Genomic DNA, 17441 nt, shown 5'->3' on the forward strand with positions numbered 1-17441 from the left:
TCTGCAGTGTTGGTGCAGGTTAGATGTGTGATGGAGCACTTTTGTGGCTGAGACTGTAATTGGATTTACACGTCTCATTTAACCTGCTCGATGCCTCGACAATCCCAGATATTGGAAACATTGCTTGAGTTTCTCAAGTAAAACCAAATTGATCTTGTATTTTTCATGGCACAGAAATAGTCTTTCATTACTGTGCAAACAAAAACAACTTTCAACCAGTTCAGCAAAGTTCAGCCATTTAGATGCTTTGTTATGATTAAAGTTATAATTGCAAAGTCTGGCAGTCTTTTGTCTTGATTAATTCAAAACATCGGGGAATCAATTAGGATCTTCATTTTGTTGAAGCTGCAGTGATCCACAGTTTATGAAACACCAAAAACTGATACGTTAATGGCTTTACAGAACATATTCAAAGCTGTGGTGTGTGTTTGTGTGTGTGTTTGTTTTAAAAAGATAAGAGATTATCTTGTGTGTACATTCGTTTTAGCGTAACCTACAGCCTCAGGGTATTATGTCTGTAACATTAAATGTCTACCTTTGTGTTAGTACGTGTGTGTGTGTGTGTGTGTGTGTGTGTGTGTCCATGGATAAAAGCTTACACATATAATTTAAATAACTGGTGTGCATGCTTTATGAAATACAGTGACCTGATCTTCTTAATTGTGTGTCTGGTGACCCTGATCCACCTAATCAAGGCCACAAGAAGAGCCACATGTGTGTGTGTGTGTGTGTGTGTTCTCTTAAGCTCATTATATATATCATTATATATATAGTGGTTTATGATTCAACAAAGAGATAAACTCAATGACTGTAAGATGTTGAGGATCCAAACCTGTCCTGATTAAAAAAAGCTTTTGGGAAGTAAAGTGAAGCGTATTACCTGCAGTATACCTAAGGTTTAGTTTAACACAGCCAGCTAGTCAGAGACCAGTCTTTTCTGTTGACATTTTGTTTTAATGTTTCGCGTCAATAATATTTTTCACTAAAAAGTATGAATTTCAAAGAAACACGTCAACATTTTGGTAAATGCTGCGCTTTCTTTCGGAGAGCGAGATAAGGAGGTGCGTTATCTCTGAGGAGCACTAAGATATAACTCGTTTGTTTAATCCACACCAAACAGTAAAATCTCATTTATAATGTGTGGTTTTAAAGGGAGCCAATCTATACAGCTTTGTGCTAAACGAGGTAATTTGCCTCCTCTGACTCTGTATTAAAGGAAAAAAACATGAGAGTGATTTAGATCTTATCATCTAACGAACCATTCCTATTGACAGATGCTGGACTTTATTTTAAATCGGGCAGTTCGTCACAGTCAGTGTATTGCACTCGAAAACAATTCACTTGAGCTCAGCTACAGAAAATGTGTGATGTTTTTGCAAGCAAATTCCAGTCCATGGTGATTGCTGGACCAAAATCTGTGTAGTCAGCTCGCCATGTCATGAAGCAAAGATAAACAACTTGTCGAGCAAAAACATGAACATTAAAAATTCAATTTGCCGCAGAGGAAATACCAATTATCAGTCAGCAGCAAGACACCATAAGTCGAAACAACATTATAATTAATGTGTCAGATAGTAGCAAAGAGACAGCTGCTGTCAAGCGTTTTAATCAATTCCTGTATCTTTTATTGAATCTGGGTGTTGCCAAAACTAGAATATTTGACATATTTGAGAGTTTGACTTGATGGGAGTTTAATTTGAGTTTCAGTTTACTTCTGCTTAAGGTAATGGTGTCTAGGTTATAGATGTTTCTCTGACACAAGAGGCAGAAGGCAGAAGGCAGAAGGCAGAAAGCGTGGTTTTGATTCAGCTCTTGTTGCTGGATGGCTTCCTGTCGACCTGCATTGCGGTGCCGGGTCCCTGTTCACCTGCTTGGCACGCGTGCCGATTGCCGGCTCACTTGTTGGGACGGGCTCAGGTATGTCGGGGTTGCCACGAGGAATGCAGCGAATAACAGGGAGACAGAGCAGGAGGGTGTGACGGAGAGAAGAAAGTGAGAGCCAGATGCTTTTGATGGGAAAAAGGAAATGAATGACCAAGCAAAGTTGTCTTGATGTGGTCTCCATGGCGACCCGTGTAAGCTATTAAACGTCTGCAGGCAAAACCAAAAAACAAGTTTTGAATGAAATGGATTTACTAATGATTGAGTGCACAAAAAAGGTTCTGCAGTTTCTCTACAGCAGCACTCAGCTCTAGCAGGGCTGTGGGAAGCTGTGATCTCTACTTGGCACAATATGCAGCATTTAATGAATTTATACACATTAATATTACATCAGACATTTCCACATAATCAATACTAAAGAATTTACCTCATCAGGATTCATGCCAGTTCAACCAGGTGAATAAACTATATTCTGCAAATAATCAGCAGGGTGATCTGAGCTTAAATGGATTTTACCTCGACTACATCCTTTGACTCAGAGGCCATGAGGTTGTCGGTTTGAGTCCCTGAGCTGCTGGTGAAATGTAAGAGGAGAAAGTGAGTGAGCAGTGGCCAAAAATAGAAGAATGCGATTGAACTAAGGAGCACTCGGGGTTGATTGTGATGATGATTATATAACGAGAAGCCGGATTTGACTGGATAGGAGCCCAGCTGACCTTTCCTGGATACATAAATGTTTAAAATATGAATGGTAATGATTGTACAAGAGGTTTTTAAGTTAGATTACTTCTTGTTGCTTTTGTTTCTTCAACCCATTGTTTGGGCAGGAGAGTCAAATTCATGTCAGGCAGAGGTGAGGCACTCACTGCGTTCTAAATAACATACTTTATCTCTTCAATTTGAGTGCAGCTCCCCTTACAAAGTATAATGCATGCAGGATACATTCAATTAGGACATACTACTTCTCTAACATTGGACCCTGCGCAGAAGATTGTGGATCAGACTAGTCAGAAAGCCATGCTGCAAAATGCAATGCTGCTTTTGGCATATGTGTTGGGACATACTAAACATTTTCCTGCCATAGTACAGTAGTATGGGCATTGCAATGCACAAAATGTCTCTCTCTTCTTTAGCTGCACACTCTCAAGTTTCATCTTTGTTTACAGTGCTGCAGGAAATGACCTTCTGCTGACCAGGTCTTTTCTAGGAAGCAATAAAAGGTCCAAATTTTCACACCGGGACCCACTTCCTCCACTGTGACGACACTAGCGCCTTTCTGAAAGAATCGGATGATTTCAACTATAGAAGCTTTCGCAGTGGCTGCGCAAAACAAGTCGGAGCTCTCTGATGATGTGACCACCGAGAGAAAAAGTGCTGGATCCAGCTCTACTCATTAGGAACAGTTTGTGAATGCACAGTCAGCCTCACACTATCATAATTCTTACTGATAGTCCAGAAGGAGTTTGTCTTATCACTGCTGGACAGAAAATAAAGCTCTGCATTTATAACTAAGTGTGTTTCTGTGCTGCTGTAGTTCTACCCTATCTTTGTGCTGACCAGTTTCCATTTTCGACCTCGAGAGGGAGAACAGTTGTTTTTCTGGTTTTCACTTCTTTAAAGTGCTCTTTATATATGTTAAAACTTGGTAAAGTAATGCTGTCCCCCATGTCACAAATCAGTTTGGAACAGGGCACCAAGAGCAATGTTAGGTGAGGTCAGTGAGTGGGATAAGATCCTGAGGTGCTCCATAAAGATGGTCGGGGGTTAGGTGACCAAGTGGAAATATTTGAGGTCAGGGTAAATCTTTTGTTGAGGGGATAAGAGAAGCTCCAGATTTTAGGGTAAGAGTTAGTAGTATAGTTGTGATTACATTTTTTCACTCCCACGTTAGCAGCAATTGACCATTCGCTTAGCCCCGCCCCCTGCTGTTACCATAGAGGCCACACTGTCACTAACTGTACTGGTAAGGCATTCCTGTAGTGCATTTTTCAGATAATATGGCCGACGTCTTAACATTAACAATTCAACATCGGGCAAACATTTTCCATCAGCTTGGACTACGTTTGAGCACCGAGCTGTTATTGTGTCTCACGATATCTCCTCCTCTTCCAATGCTCTTAGCGTCTTGTTGTTCTCATCTGAATGAGGCCTTGGGCACAAGGGATTTTTTGAAGTCAATGAGGGTCCTCGCAAGTGTGGTACAAGCTTGTGTCTGTGTGTGTGCCTCTCGGGATGTGGACTTTACTAAATATGTACTGAAGCTTGAGGGAAAAAATAATGTGCGCAACCAAATCACCTTTAGAAATTGATTTTATTTGACCCAAATCTCTCCTCTCCTCTCCTCTCTTCTCCTCTCCTCTCATCTCATCTCCTGTCCTCTCCTCTCATCTCATCTCATCTCCTCTCATCTCTCCTCTCCTCTCCTCTCCTCTCCTCTCATCTCATCTCCTGTCCTCTCCTCTCCTCTCCTCTCCTCTCCTCTCCTCTCCTCTCATCTCCTGTCCTCTCCTCTCATCTCATCTCATCTCCTCTCCTCTCCTCTCCTCTCCTCTCCTCTCTTCTCTTCTCCTCTCCTCTCATCTCATCTCCTGTCCTCTCCTCTCATCTCATCTCCTCTCCTCTCCTCTCCTCTCCTCTCCTCTCCGCTCTGTGTTTACACCCTTTTTCCATGCAGCACTTAAAAGCTGTGTTTTCTCTTCAAGGCTTTGCTTAAAAGGACTTTCCACCATTGTGATAATCTCACCCTCTCACTATAAGAAGATTGTTGCCCAAAGGCTTTCCATCTCCCACCACAAAGCCCTCTCATTCACAGATTTTGTGAGATAGCCTGCAATAAGTTTTGGTCTTTCAACTCCTGTGATGTGTCCGTCTGCATGTATTAGCATGTTGCCAAGCTTGCTTTTTGAACATGTGTTAGAGTGTCACCACTGTGTTCAGTTCTGTCTTTTACCAAGTAAATTGCAAAGTACATTTTTATAGCAGGATGCCAGCTGCTTCCATTACCCAGTAACACAGGAATGCAGTAAAGCACATGTGTCTGTGGTAAACGCCCTGCGTCGTCGAGGTTGGTAAGCAAACCAACAACTAAATGCTAACATTAGCTGCAGCACATGAGCGTACAAAGAGAGTGTCTACTGTCTCTGACCCACATGTGTGACCCTGATGGTGTGGTTTGAAACCCCAGCAGAGGACTCTGTTCTCATTCTGTGAAGCCCTCTGAGACATTGACCTGATCAAAGAAAATGACATTGATTGACACGTCAGATCTCAGCTGTGTTACACGTTATGATCCATTGACATTTTAGGACTGGCGTTGCAACGAGAAGCACCAAGGCTGGATTACCAACCAGTCCCCAGACCGTTAGGGCCACATATTCACTGTATGACCGTAGAATGTATGTAAGAAGTGGATGTAGTCATCATGACATCACCCATCGGTTTGTGGACTTCCGTTATGAAGCGTCGAGTTCGGCAATTTGGCCGTCGCCATCTTGACTTTTTATACGCCTCTGGTAGCGGCAGCGACCTGTCAATCACAGTAAACCCGCCCCAAAGCATACTCTAAGTAGGACCATCATTTACTAAATGAACAGGATGCTTTAGTGAAGAAGGAAGTTGAGGAATAAGTGACAATATCATTGAACTATTGTAGGGTTACTGTGATTGATTGTATGAGATTGTACAGGCGCTGCTTTCCGATTTCAGTAGTATTTATGAAAAACTAAAGATTTCCCTCAGATGTTGATAAACACAGAGGTGATGCAGTAGTTCTCTCTGGAAACTTACAGGATCCTGGTCCTGTGAAAATGAACAGCCAAAGTGTGAAGAGGCCGTTACATTTTTAAAACTCTTTCCAACTTTCAATAATCAGACTGGCACACACACGCACATGCACACACACACACACGCGCGCGCACGCACACACACAGCTCAGTAGAAAACAGGTGTGATTAGCAGGAAGTGATTTTGTTTGCTGGTGTTTGGCTTCAGAGGAGTGAAGCGTCTCATCTCAGACTGGCTGACCTGCACTTGACACTTGAGGATTACTTAAGAAACGAGAATATTAAACGAGTGTCGTGGTTGATCTGTGGAGTGTGTGTGTTTGTGTGTGTGTGTTTCTGTGAGGTTTCAACTCCAGCTCCAGACCTGTATTCCTCTTCCACTTGTCCTTTTGTATTTGTGATGAGGCAAAAAAACGACGTCTTAAAATATCCCAAAATGGCACGTGAGAAAAGAAGTAAGATGGAACATAAACTGCTATTTCCTGTGACTACTATGACACACGCACACACGCACACACACACACACACACACACACACCAGCCAGTGCCAATGAAAGATTCATGCAGGAGTGATGATTAAGGCGTTTCCTCTTCTGCTCCACTTACCCTGGTGGACAAATTCTGCCCCCAACCCACACATTCACACACACACCCACACACACACACGCACACACACACGCACACACACACCCACGCACACACACACGCACACACACACCCACACACACACACACACACACACACACACACATACAGGACCTGTTAAAAAGAAGGAGAGCAGTGATGCACACAGCTGTGGGGTACTTACTTACCCTTAACCTTCCGGCGTGGGCATACACAGACACACAGACACACACACACACACACCTACACACCGAGACACACATCCAGTCTATCAAGAGACTGATGCTGCAGACTGCTTTCTAGGCTGTCTGGCAGACTCAGTGTGTGTGTGTTTGAAAAAAATCATTATTTCTACTCTCCCCCGTAGAAGTATCCCCCATAAGAATAGAAAGAAACATGTTTAGGTTAGCAATTTTCTAGCCTCCTATTCTACATTTTTATATATTCTAAATTAGGGCAGAGGTTCAGGTTTTGCGTGTCACGATGGTGTTATTTATTGGCTTAAGGGTTAAAGGAGTCAGTGAACAATAAAAATCTCATTACTGTCAGCAATCATCCCTGCAGTTTCCCGTCAAACAATTCTGGCCGAACAAACTGTTTGTCCTGTAAACTGACACAAAACTGCACATGTAAAGGTTGATAAAGTTACTTTTATTATTAATTTCTGGACATTTGGGTCTTTATTTTGATATTTTCAAAGAAAAGAGGGGCAGAAGTGGAATGTAACCACATACTCAAGTACTGCACTGTACATATCTGAGGTACTTCCACTCTGACTATATATATTTTGTGCTACTTAATACTTTTGTCCTTTTTACACAACTACATTTATTTAAAGCGCACACACACACATACAACTAAATGACCTAGAACACACTGTAAGTGAGTATAGAAAGAGACAAACAGCTGAAAAACAAACATGGCTGCTAAATCAAGTTGACTGTTTTTACTGTACAGAGAGCTTTTCTGGTTGGTAACTATAAAAGGATTCCAATAAATGATTCATGCGGTGGTGTGAGAGGCACTCAAATCCTTTACTTGAAAAGCAGCAGAACCACATTGGAAAGACACTTCAGTCCGGCATTCAAATTGTAATTAAGTCAAAGTAAATAAGAAAAAGTTACACCATACATTACACCAAAACGTTTTGCTCTAGAGGCTGTTTAAATGTTCTGTCAACGTTTACCCTTTCTTAAACTTTCTACATTACTTTTAAACTGTCCTGATGCTAAAACAAAGCGGATTTTTCATATTGTAGTTCCTGAAAGGGCTGAGATTTGTAGATTTGCATCTGAATATTTCTATAAAAAGGTGGGAGAATTGAGCATGTACACTAAAGAACATCAGCTGATACACAGTCGGCTGTTGGTTTTATGAGTATGAGTATGTTTTCCATTGTCACACAGTGCATCTTACAGGCACAGCCTAAAGCCTAAGACTAATGTGATTATGCTAACATGTTGATGTTAAGCAGGTATTGTGTTTACCATGTTCAACATCTTAGTTTAGAATGTTAGCATGCATAACATTTGCAAATTAGTGCCAAACACAAAGTACAGCTGAGGCAAATGGGAGCTTTGAAGGTATTTAGTCTTAAATCTATATACTTAGAAGTATAGGACACCTTAAAATGGATGACCTGATGAGAAGGCGAGGGGGGGGGACATGAATGTCTGAGAAAAAATTAATCAAAAAAATAATCAAAGCCACAAATGTCAACCTCTTGGTGGCACTAGAGAAAACGTTAGGGGATCAATGCAATAAGTAGACAGTAGGCTTCACCCTCTGGGAACCATCAATGTCTGGACAGAATTTAATGGCAGTCCATCGAAAAAGATAGTATAGATACATACAGTAGGGCCATGCCACTGATGTTGATAATAATAAAAACTATACACCTGCATTTATAATTACTTAGTTTTTATCTTCCGCTCATTTAAGCCTGGTGTTGATTTGGTGGTGAATGTACATGTTGAAGAGCTGACATATGCAGTGATTAAGATATATACATTTAGTTAATTAAAACAATTAACGCTGTGTCTTCCCCACCTCGCCAGGTGAACATCTGAGGATGTGTCCTCAGGGTCCAACGTGTTGCACCAGCACCATGGAGGAAAACCTGGGCGGTCTGAGCGCCCGAGAGACCGAGGGACTGATTAAAGAGGCCGGCAGGTCGCTGCAGTCTGCCTTCAACGCTCTCCACAGGGCCTTCGACAGTAAGTACGATATGTGTGTGTTTGCAGGACAGATGCTCATTACTGCCTGCGCTCAATACCAAAGTGTCAGCAGTGGGCCCAGAGGAGTATGACATTAGTATGTTTGGTATTTGTGAATTTGTGTTTGGAACAAGCTCTGGCTGTGCTTAGCGCTCAATACTGCAGCTTCAATATGTCTGCGTGTGCGTGTGCGTGCATGCGTGCGTGCGTGTGCGAGGGAGGATGTGTTTGTGTCCGGTGCGTCAAGGGGACCCCTGACTGGGAGTTATAATGAGAGCGGAGTCAGCCAGACACAATGAAACGTGATAAGCCGATCCCCTGATCTCGAAAGGACACACATATACACACATGCACACTCACACACAAACAGAGGGGTGTCCCCTTAGGCAGCGGCTGGTTCAGCTAATGAGCAGTTGACCCACTGAGGAGCCGAGGCTGCAGATCACTGCACATCAGAGAGAGTGGGAGGAAGAAAAGAAGGGAAAAACTGAGAAGTGCCACAGCTAACAACAGGACAGACAAATGCAGCGAGTGAGAAAAGTGTCATTAGTAGGAAAGAAAGCTAGGAAAGAGTCAAAACAAGAAATGAAGAAGAAAAAGGAGCAGGAGGAGGACAAGTCAGGGGAGGAGGAGGAGGACAGTAGTATTAGACTCAAGGCAGCAGGCCACCTCAGTAGCAGTAATGTGGCCGCCCATCTGGTTGTGGTTACAACAGGCTGGCACCGGTCCAAAGCCTTTGAAGCATGAGGGAAAAAGCCCAGACCAATATACTGTAGAGACAGCAAGCTGACTCCCTTATTCTTTCTGTTTGACCTCTCCATCACTTTGTATCCATCTGGCTGCAAAGGAAAGTTCAAGGAAACCTTTAAAAATGTTAAATAAATGGGCAGAAATGTAACCACATAGCATCCAAAGCCATTTTCTATATACCATCTCATTCCTTATTTATTTATTTATGCTTCATGAGTGTTACAATTGTTATTGTATATTTTGTTTCTATAAAATAAAATGACACTCAAGTAAGTTTAATGTGAAAGGGGCTCATAGCAACAAACAGAGAATTATCTCCCAACTCTGCAGTTTGAGTATTGATTTAACAGCCCACAACTTTTTCGTTTTGGTTGGACCTTTCCGCTCTCATTAGTGAAGTTCACAGAGGTAACAGGCAGCTCTGATAAACCCCCTACGTGCCCAGCATCAAAGAGCACATTAACAAAGGTAGTGGCTACCTGGGGAGCATCGTGGAGCATTTAGCAGCTCAGGAGTTGGTTTTCTTCCTCCTTCCTCCTCCTCTTATTTCTCTGCTTATCAACTCTTCTCCCTCTATCTTTCCTTTGTTTATTGTCTTTTTTTCTTTGTCTTCTCTCCGCCTCCAGCCTATTTCACTGAGCTGCATGGCCGCTCTGAGCGCTCCCTCCAGGAGATTCTGTCTCCCCTCGGTCCTCTGTACTCCCAAAACACTCGTCTCTACGGAGATCTCTACACTGACCTGCGACAGTACTACCGGGGCTCCGCTCTCAACCTGGACGAGACCCTGTCTGAGTTCTGGTCCCGCCTCCTGGAGCGCACCTTTAAAATCTCTGTTCCCACAGATGTGAGTATAGAATTTCAACTTTTTGACATATTTTGAATGACGGACTGGTTTACAGAATGATGAAAAGATAATAATTAAAACGGTAAAGCAGAAATCAGAGTGCTGATTGGATAACTGAGATGAGTGATGAGATGCTAGGTCACAATATGACAGTGTCAGTTGTATTTGGGATGTTTAATAACACCCTTAAAACCATCAGATTATACAAAAATATGTTCGAATGGAAATGCTTTTTTAATATATTCAATTTAAATTCTATTCAGTTTATATAGCGTAAATCATAACAGAAGTTACCCTGAGACACTTTTCATATAGAGCAGGTCTACACCGTACTCTATCATTTCCGGAACCAAACATTTCCCCACGAGGAAGCGCTGGGGCAACACGATGGAAGGATTTTGTGAACTAGTTCTCCTGATCCATTCAGCTGCTGGCTGAACGGCCTCTCGTCAGTTCCTGCTTCTGTTCTGGCTCACAAAGAGAATAAACATGCAACATTTCCATTTTTAGATGCATCACGCGAACTATTTTCATCTGTTATTATTACTAAATGCAAAACCATGAGCTGATTTATGTTCTACCGGTATGAAGTAGATGCATTTTGTAATCTCTTCTACTTTTTAAGGTTCACGTGGCTGCTCATGTAATCACAATAGTCCTGGACTGGAGCCTCGGACCTTTGTTACGTGTCACCCTCCGCCTGTCTCTCCCTACATGTACCGTCAGCTCTCTAATGCACGCTCTCTAATAACGGAAAAACAGGCCAAAAATAATACTGGTAATAGCGTTTTTTGTGATTGCCAAAACACAAAAAACTGGTACTTGTGGCACAATTATTGCTCCCACTAAATCATGTATTGACCACGACTAACTGTAATATATTGTGTTTTGTTTACAGTACAATACAGGAACAATGTTCATGTCATCTTAAGTAACAATAATGTCTGGTTCTGAGAGAATAAACACATTGGTTTGTTTCTCCATTGCATTCTGTATTCATAATCTATATTTACAGAATGACACTAGATAATAGTGTTTCATATTTAACACATCAGTTTGCTGTTGGCATATAGAAAGAGACATTTATATGGTGTTTGTATGCAAAGTTGCGATGCAGAAATAACATTTTTAGAAGCGTTCATATAGTTTAAAAGTGTTTTCTTCTAGAGATGTGAGATGTTTTGTATTTAGTCTGTTTTTGCTGTTTATGTGTTGAGATTTGACAAAGAGTGCTCTAATTTCAGAAATGATGTTTCTTGCAGCTACAAAAAACTGTAACATTCTTCACCAACATTTTGTCTTCCTGTCACCCTCCTGTCTGGCAGGTCAGCCTGTCAGAGGACTACCTTGAATGTGTTGCTAAGCAACAGGAGACGCTGCGGCCATTTGGAGACATCCCACGGGACACGAAGGCGAAGCTGATCCGGGCTTTTGTCACAGCCAGGTCGTTTGTCCTGGGGCTGATAGTCAGCGGAGAGGTGGTCAGGAAGGTCTCACAGGTGAGAGTGTGTGTGTGTGTGTGTGTGTGTGTGTGTGTGTGTGTGTGTGTGTGTGTGTGTGTGTGTGTGTGTGTGTGTACATGAGACGTAAGGAGAGACACAGGGAGTGAGTCAGACAGAGAGAGACAGGGTGAGTTTTTGGTGTGACAGAGACAGAGTTCAAGAGTCAGTGTTTGTGTCTTAGTGGGAGAAAACCTGTGTGTGTGTGTGTGTGTGTGTGTGTGTGTGTGTGTGTGTGTGTGTGTGTGTGTGTGTGTGTGTGTGTGTGAGTGACACTAAGGCTGCTGGGCTGAGTCCCAGGAAAGCAGATGGATGCGTGGTCGTCACACCCTAACTGTCAGAGAAAACGTCTCCACCCTAAATATGAAAAAAAACAACAAAGATCATCAAAGATGAAGCTTCAGACTCAGAACAAAGCTGCCATTTGGAGGGATGACAACAATGTTGTTACATATAAATAGAATGATTCATCATATTTGATCAATCATGGGTACATTGACACAAAATAATGCAGATGTGATGTTGACAGTGAGGGATTATATACAACTCAAGTCTGTAGACAATTTTTCATACTATAAAAATAAATAAATGCATCCAAATATGTAAAACTGTGTAGCATGGATTTTAGAATAGTCGCCACAATGCAGTGGAAATCTTGCAAACTAACTGGTGTGATCCCTTCCCTCCCTGCCCCCATTTTGGAGGTGTGCCTGCATCACATCTGTGCAGGATAGTGGTAAAATAACTCCACTGTGGAACTGGACACCTTTTCATGACTAGCGAACATAATCAGAAGCTGACAGTGTAACAGAAACCGTGTACTTTCTAAAGACGAGGAGGGCTGTCGCTGCTTTCTTGTTCAGGTTGTGTTCCTTATAGTGTTACCATACCGCCCTCTGCTGTCTGTCCTTTTCTTTGAGCTATTTCTACGCCATTATGCACGACCCTCGTGGAGTTAAATACACAGGGCCTTGTATGAACACACTCCTGCGATATTAAATTCCCTTCTTTTACTGCTTTGTGATGCTAACTTTTCTGTGGAACCTCCGCAGGTTCACCTGAGTCCAGAGTGCATGAAGGCCCTGATGAAAATGGTTTACTGCCCCCACTGTCGCGGCATGGCCTCGGTCAAACCCTGCTCCAACTACTGCTCCAACGTCATCAAGGGCTGCCTGGCCAACCAAGCTGACCTGAACCCCGAGTGGCAGAATCTTATAGGTGAGTATCAGACCCTAAACCAAGACATTGTGGAGTAAAGCTAGATCATCCAGATGTACTTATTAGTCTTAGTGTACAGACAAACATTGGTCCTCATGCAAGAACCACTCGAATACAAACAGATTCATTCTAATGTGGCACATACGAATGATTTAAGAGAATTTGTGGAATTCACCAATTTTCTTCTACTGACAATAAGTTTATTTGAATTTTCCCTTTGGGAATTAATGAGTAGTCCTCATTTTGAGCTACAATTATAATGGCTTAATCTGAATTAATTCATAGTCAAGATATCATAAAAAAATCAAATATATAACTAAGACAAGCTTTGTGCGAATATTCTATTCACCATATCACGATCATTATGTCTTCTCCATTTACTGAGCGTTCTTTTTACTGAGCATTTGGCCTATTTCACCACGGTAGATTGCAGTAATTGTCAGGATATTTCTCTCCCTTCAACAGCTACTTCAGGTACCTTATGCTGGTCACTGTTCGTATCATCCTCTTTTGCGCCCAACAATGAAACTTGTCCATCCATATATGGCAATTTTAGCAGCGATGATAGTGACCACATCTCAGGAACATGCACGTCCTCATCAGGAGAAATTAAGCGATTTACTGACATGTTTGTCCAGTTAATAAAGCGTCTGGGGAATTCTGCTTGGAAGTCTTGCACAAGCAAGTATGACAGATTTAAGATAATAATACGAAAAGGTTCTTGCATGAGGTCCACTGAGTGTAAGTCATAATGACGTTAAGATTAGATATAAAGCTGAACATGCATTTTAATGTGGTGCATAGAAATGTATCTGATATGTACTGGTGAACTTTGATTTAGAGGCTTGTGAGCATATGAAGTTTTGTGCCCCCAAAAATCCTTCTCCCTCTCCATTCAGACACCATGATCCAGGTGGCCTCTAGTTTCAGCACGGAGCCCAGTCTCGATGTGGTTCTCTCCTCCATCCCGGCTCGAATCTATGAGGCTGTTCACTTCCTGCAGGAAAACATGGACACCTTCACAGCAAGAGTAAAACATCTCACTTTGATTCGTCACTGACAAAAACTTCCCTGGGAGCATTTTTATCTCCAATCAAATGCCATTTTACCTCTGCAATCTTAACTCTCAATTAAATTGCATGGCTTTCATACTTTTACAGAAGAATAGATCAATGCCCATTCATGAGACAAGCAGTGAGTGCAGCCACGAACAGTCTTGGCCTTGTTTTTAAAGCCAAGCCGCTCTGATCTTCACTTTGTTAAGTGCAGTTTATTTCCAAGTGTGTTAACTTTAATTTTCACATCTATGTCGAATCAAGTGTAACATTTCCATTTATATCTGCTTTTTATAATACTTATCACTGTAGGCAACATCAATGCTATGCTATTGGACACATAGCACATGGTTGCTCGCATGGCAACCAAACCAAATCCTCACAGTTTGAAAGACTCGTCTATGGCGACATCTAGTGGATGTTTTTAGTTCTTACAAAATGTTGTAATACAGACCAAACTATTTTTAGAGGTGTGATTTTATATATCAAACTTCAGAGTTCACCGCTTCAAGTACGTGTTTGTGTTGATGTGCGTCTGTGTATCTGTATGTTTATGTGTGTGTGTGTGTGTGTGTGTGTAGGTGTACCAGACATGCGGAACTCCAGGTGAACCAGGAACAGGAAGTCCCGCTCTTCATGAGCAGCAGAAGAAGAAGAGCGGCTCCCTGACCGCATCTGAGTACAAACCCTCTCCAACCGCTGGGCTCAGATTGGAGATGCAGGTGTGTGCATGTGTCTACCTGTGTGGATGGGGAGATATTATGACTATTGAAGGCACACTAAACAAAGAAGAGTGTAAATGTGAATGTAAGGGTCTGTTATTGTTAGAAGCGTTGTATCATTTCTGTTTTTTTGTGAAAGAAAAGATGCATTATGTCATAGAAAACCTGGAATTCCTGGCTATGTTTGAACCACTTAGTGTCTTATGTTGAGACTATGTTGCATTTGAGTGCCTTTGTCAAATGCATTACAATGGATTCTACACTTTGTGTACAACACGTAATCCTTTCCTGATTACATTTAGAAAGGGTATTTAATGAGATTTAAAACCCATTATGACTTGTTTGGATTCTATACCCAAACCATATGATTTGGGAGTTGAGACTCACCTTTGACGTAAGAAAACAACACTGTCTCTGTCCTCAGGTGTCAGATCTGTCCAGTAAGTTGAGGGAGATGCGGCAGTACTGGACCCAGCTCCCTATGGCACTTTGCAGCAAATTGGCAGCAGGAGGTGCTGGTCAGGATAAATGCTGGAATGGCATCACCAAAGCCAGGTGAGGAAGAAACCTGCTCCAGGAAAACATTGCTCATCACTGACTGATCACAAGCTTGTTTCGGTTTAAATTATGACTTCAAGCACTAACTACATGCAGCCTACCTGCTCTCCAAGAATCAAAATGCTCCTCAAATCCAGTGTGTGTGTGTGTGTGTGTGTGTGTCTGTGACTGTGAAAAGGGCCATGAAATATGGATGAATCACTGACTGCGTTTGACAGATAACAGAAATGAGTGTGTCGGTGTGGCAGAGTGAATTGTAGCAGTTTGAGACTCTACAGCGACATCTCGTGGATTTCTTAAGAGCTCAATAAATGTCACACACAAAATTATAACTAATAAATTCTAAGATACAAGATGGAATGTAGCTGAAGTATGGAGTTTAAATAGGGTTACATGAATTCTTAAGCAGCTGCAAGAACAAAAATTAAAATCTCATCACTAAGCACGTGTTGTGTGTAAATGTGTATGTGTGTGTTTGTACCTCTACCTTTGTGAGGACAAAGAGTTTTAAATCCAGATGCTGCTATTTAAACGGAGCACAGAGAAGCTCAGATTACAACACACTGAGGGAGAGTGACTGGATTCTCTGCTTCGGTAGACGTTACTGCACTATTTCTTTACATGACAAACAGTTGTTTGATGCAACATTATTGATCTGAATATTGTATAGAGACTCTCTAAGTTTCAAGCAATGAAAAAGCCAAAAGCTCGATGTTTATCTCTGCTTGAGGTTATCAGCTCGAGGCTACCGGCATAACACACCCGAATCTCTCCGCTCGAACTGTCAGTGATTGAGTTGCATTGTGGGTAATGAAGGCACCAGGGTTTGACAAGAAAGAAAAAAACATGGAATAAGACAGGCAATATGTCTGGTTCTGCTGCATGTTGTTGATGTTGATCCTGTTCTTGGGGGGTCAAACAGTGTTGTGGGAGTGTAGAATCGGTGGAGCACTCTTGTCAGTAAGGGCCCTCACGAGTGCAGAAGCACAAGCATCCGTGTGTGTGTTTGTTTGCTTGTGTGAGTTTTATTTGTGTTCTTCAGCCTATCTGCTGACCAGGCGCTGTCAGCACAAAATGACATATCTTATTTAATCAAATTGAGCACAGCTGTGCAGAGTGAGCGCAAGCATATACCCTTTCATTAACCAGACCTTCTCCCTTATAACCATATCGATTTGTTATAGCTTTTTTTCCTTCTATCCCTGCTCTCCTCCAATCAGGTACCTTCCAGAGGTGATGGGTGACGGCCTGGCCAATCAGATCAACAACCCAGAAGTGGAGCTTGACATCACGAAGCCGGACATGACCATCCGGCAGCAGATCATGCAGCTCAAAATCATGAGCAACAGGCTGAAAAACGCACTGGATGGCAACGACGTGGACTTCCAGGATGCAAGTGGGTCTCTTTCTAATATTTGAATGAAAGATAGTGTTAATATTTCGTACACGGCACACCTTTTTTGTTGTGTTTCTGCCTTTCACAAACACAAACACGCACATATACCCCTGTATGATAGTATTTAATGGTCTGATGCCTCATTTTAAACCAGACCAAATACTCCCAACTGACTGATCAATGTAATGAGAGCATTGATTCTATTCATGAAGGTCAAATGGTGCCCACTCAGTAATCAACACTTGCAAACTGAAAAGTGGGAGCTTATCAGGAGCTATTGAAGGTGACATCTTTCTTGTTTTCCGTCTCACTCCGATGACCTCCTATAGGTGACGACATCAGCGGCTCAGGAAGCGGGATGTGCGTAGGTGGCCAGTGTTCTAGGAACAGACCGGGATTGTACGCCTACTCGCCAGACAACAACCGGGTCAGAGGCGCAGCCGCGTCTCAGACCCGCCTCTGTGGCCTCCTACTCCTGCTCCCTTTGGCAATCCTGCTGCTTCAGCGATGATGGACCGCCGCTGCCTCCAATCCGACTCTAAAGTCTAGAGGAGGGCTGAACGACGGGACGGACCAAAAGGGGTTTGGTGGGGGGGGGGGGGGGGGGGGGGGGGGGGGGGAGATTAGTAACATAACTTTGCCAAAAAATGAAAATGACAATTTTGGAGAATGAATGGACGACATTTTCTTTGAGCAAGAGAAGGAAAACTTGACAGTGACAATATTCTTTTATTTCGTTTTGCTCAGTTTTTTAATGTCTTAGTTCGGGTGTGATTCAGTTTGTTGAGCTGGTTTCAATGGATTGTTGGAAGACGATGGAGATGAAGACAAAGAGAATGATGGCTGTGGATGACGATGACGATAATGATGGTGATATTGATTTATTGACACTCTAT

The 17441-nt window shown here is 42.3% G+C and overlaps 1 protein-coding gene across 1 annotated transcript in view; it reads left to right on the forward strand.

The window, feature by feature from the left end:
- LOC142947032 (glypican-1-like) overlaps positions 1-17056 on the forward strand; it is a 29501-nt gene extending 12445 nt beyond the window's left edge. Inside the window, exons 2-10 of the mRNA XM_076088679.1 lie at positions 8345-8503; positions 9880-10097; positions 11423-11596; positions 12649-12814; positions 13714-13844; positions 14451-14591; positions 15016-15146; positions 16370-16545; positions 16875-17056. Of these exons, the coding sequence (XP_075944794.1) occupies positions 8345-8503; positions 9880-10097; positions 11423-11596; positions 12649-12814; positions 13714-13844; positions 14451-14591; positions 15016-15146; positions 16370-16545; positions 16875-17056 (1478 nt within the window). The remainder of the gene's footprint in view (positions 1-8344; positions 8504-9879; positions 10098-11422; positions 11597-12648; positions 12815-13713; positions 13845-14450; positions 14592-15015; positions 15147-16369; positions 16546-16874) is intronic.
- Positions 17057-17441: the final 385 nt, after the last annotated feature.

Source organism: Anarhichas minor, unplaced genomic scaffold (genome assembly GCF_050575085.1).
Source record: "Anarhichas minor isolate MPS153535 unplaced genomic scaffold, ASM5057508v1 ptg000010l, whole genome shotgun sequence".
In the NCBI taxonomy this organism is placed as follows: domain Eukaryota; kingdom Metazoa; phylum Chordata; class Actinopteri; order Perciformes; family Anarhichadidae; genus Anarhichas; species Anarhichas minor.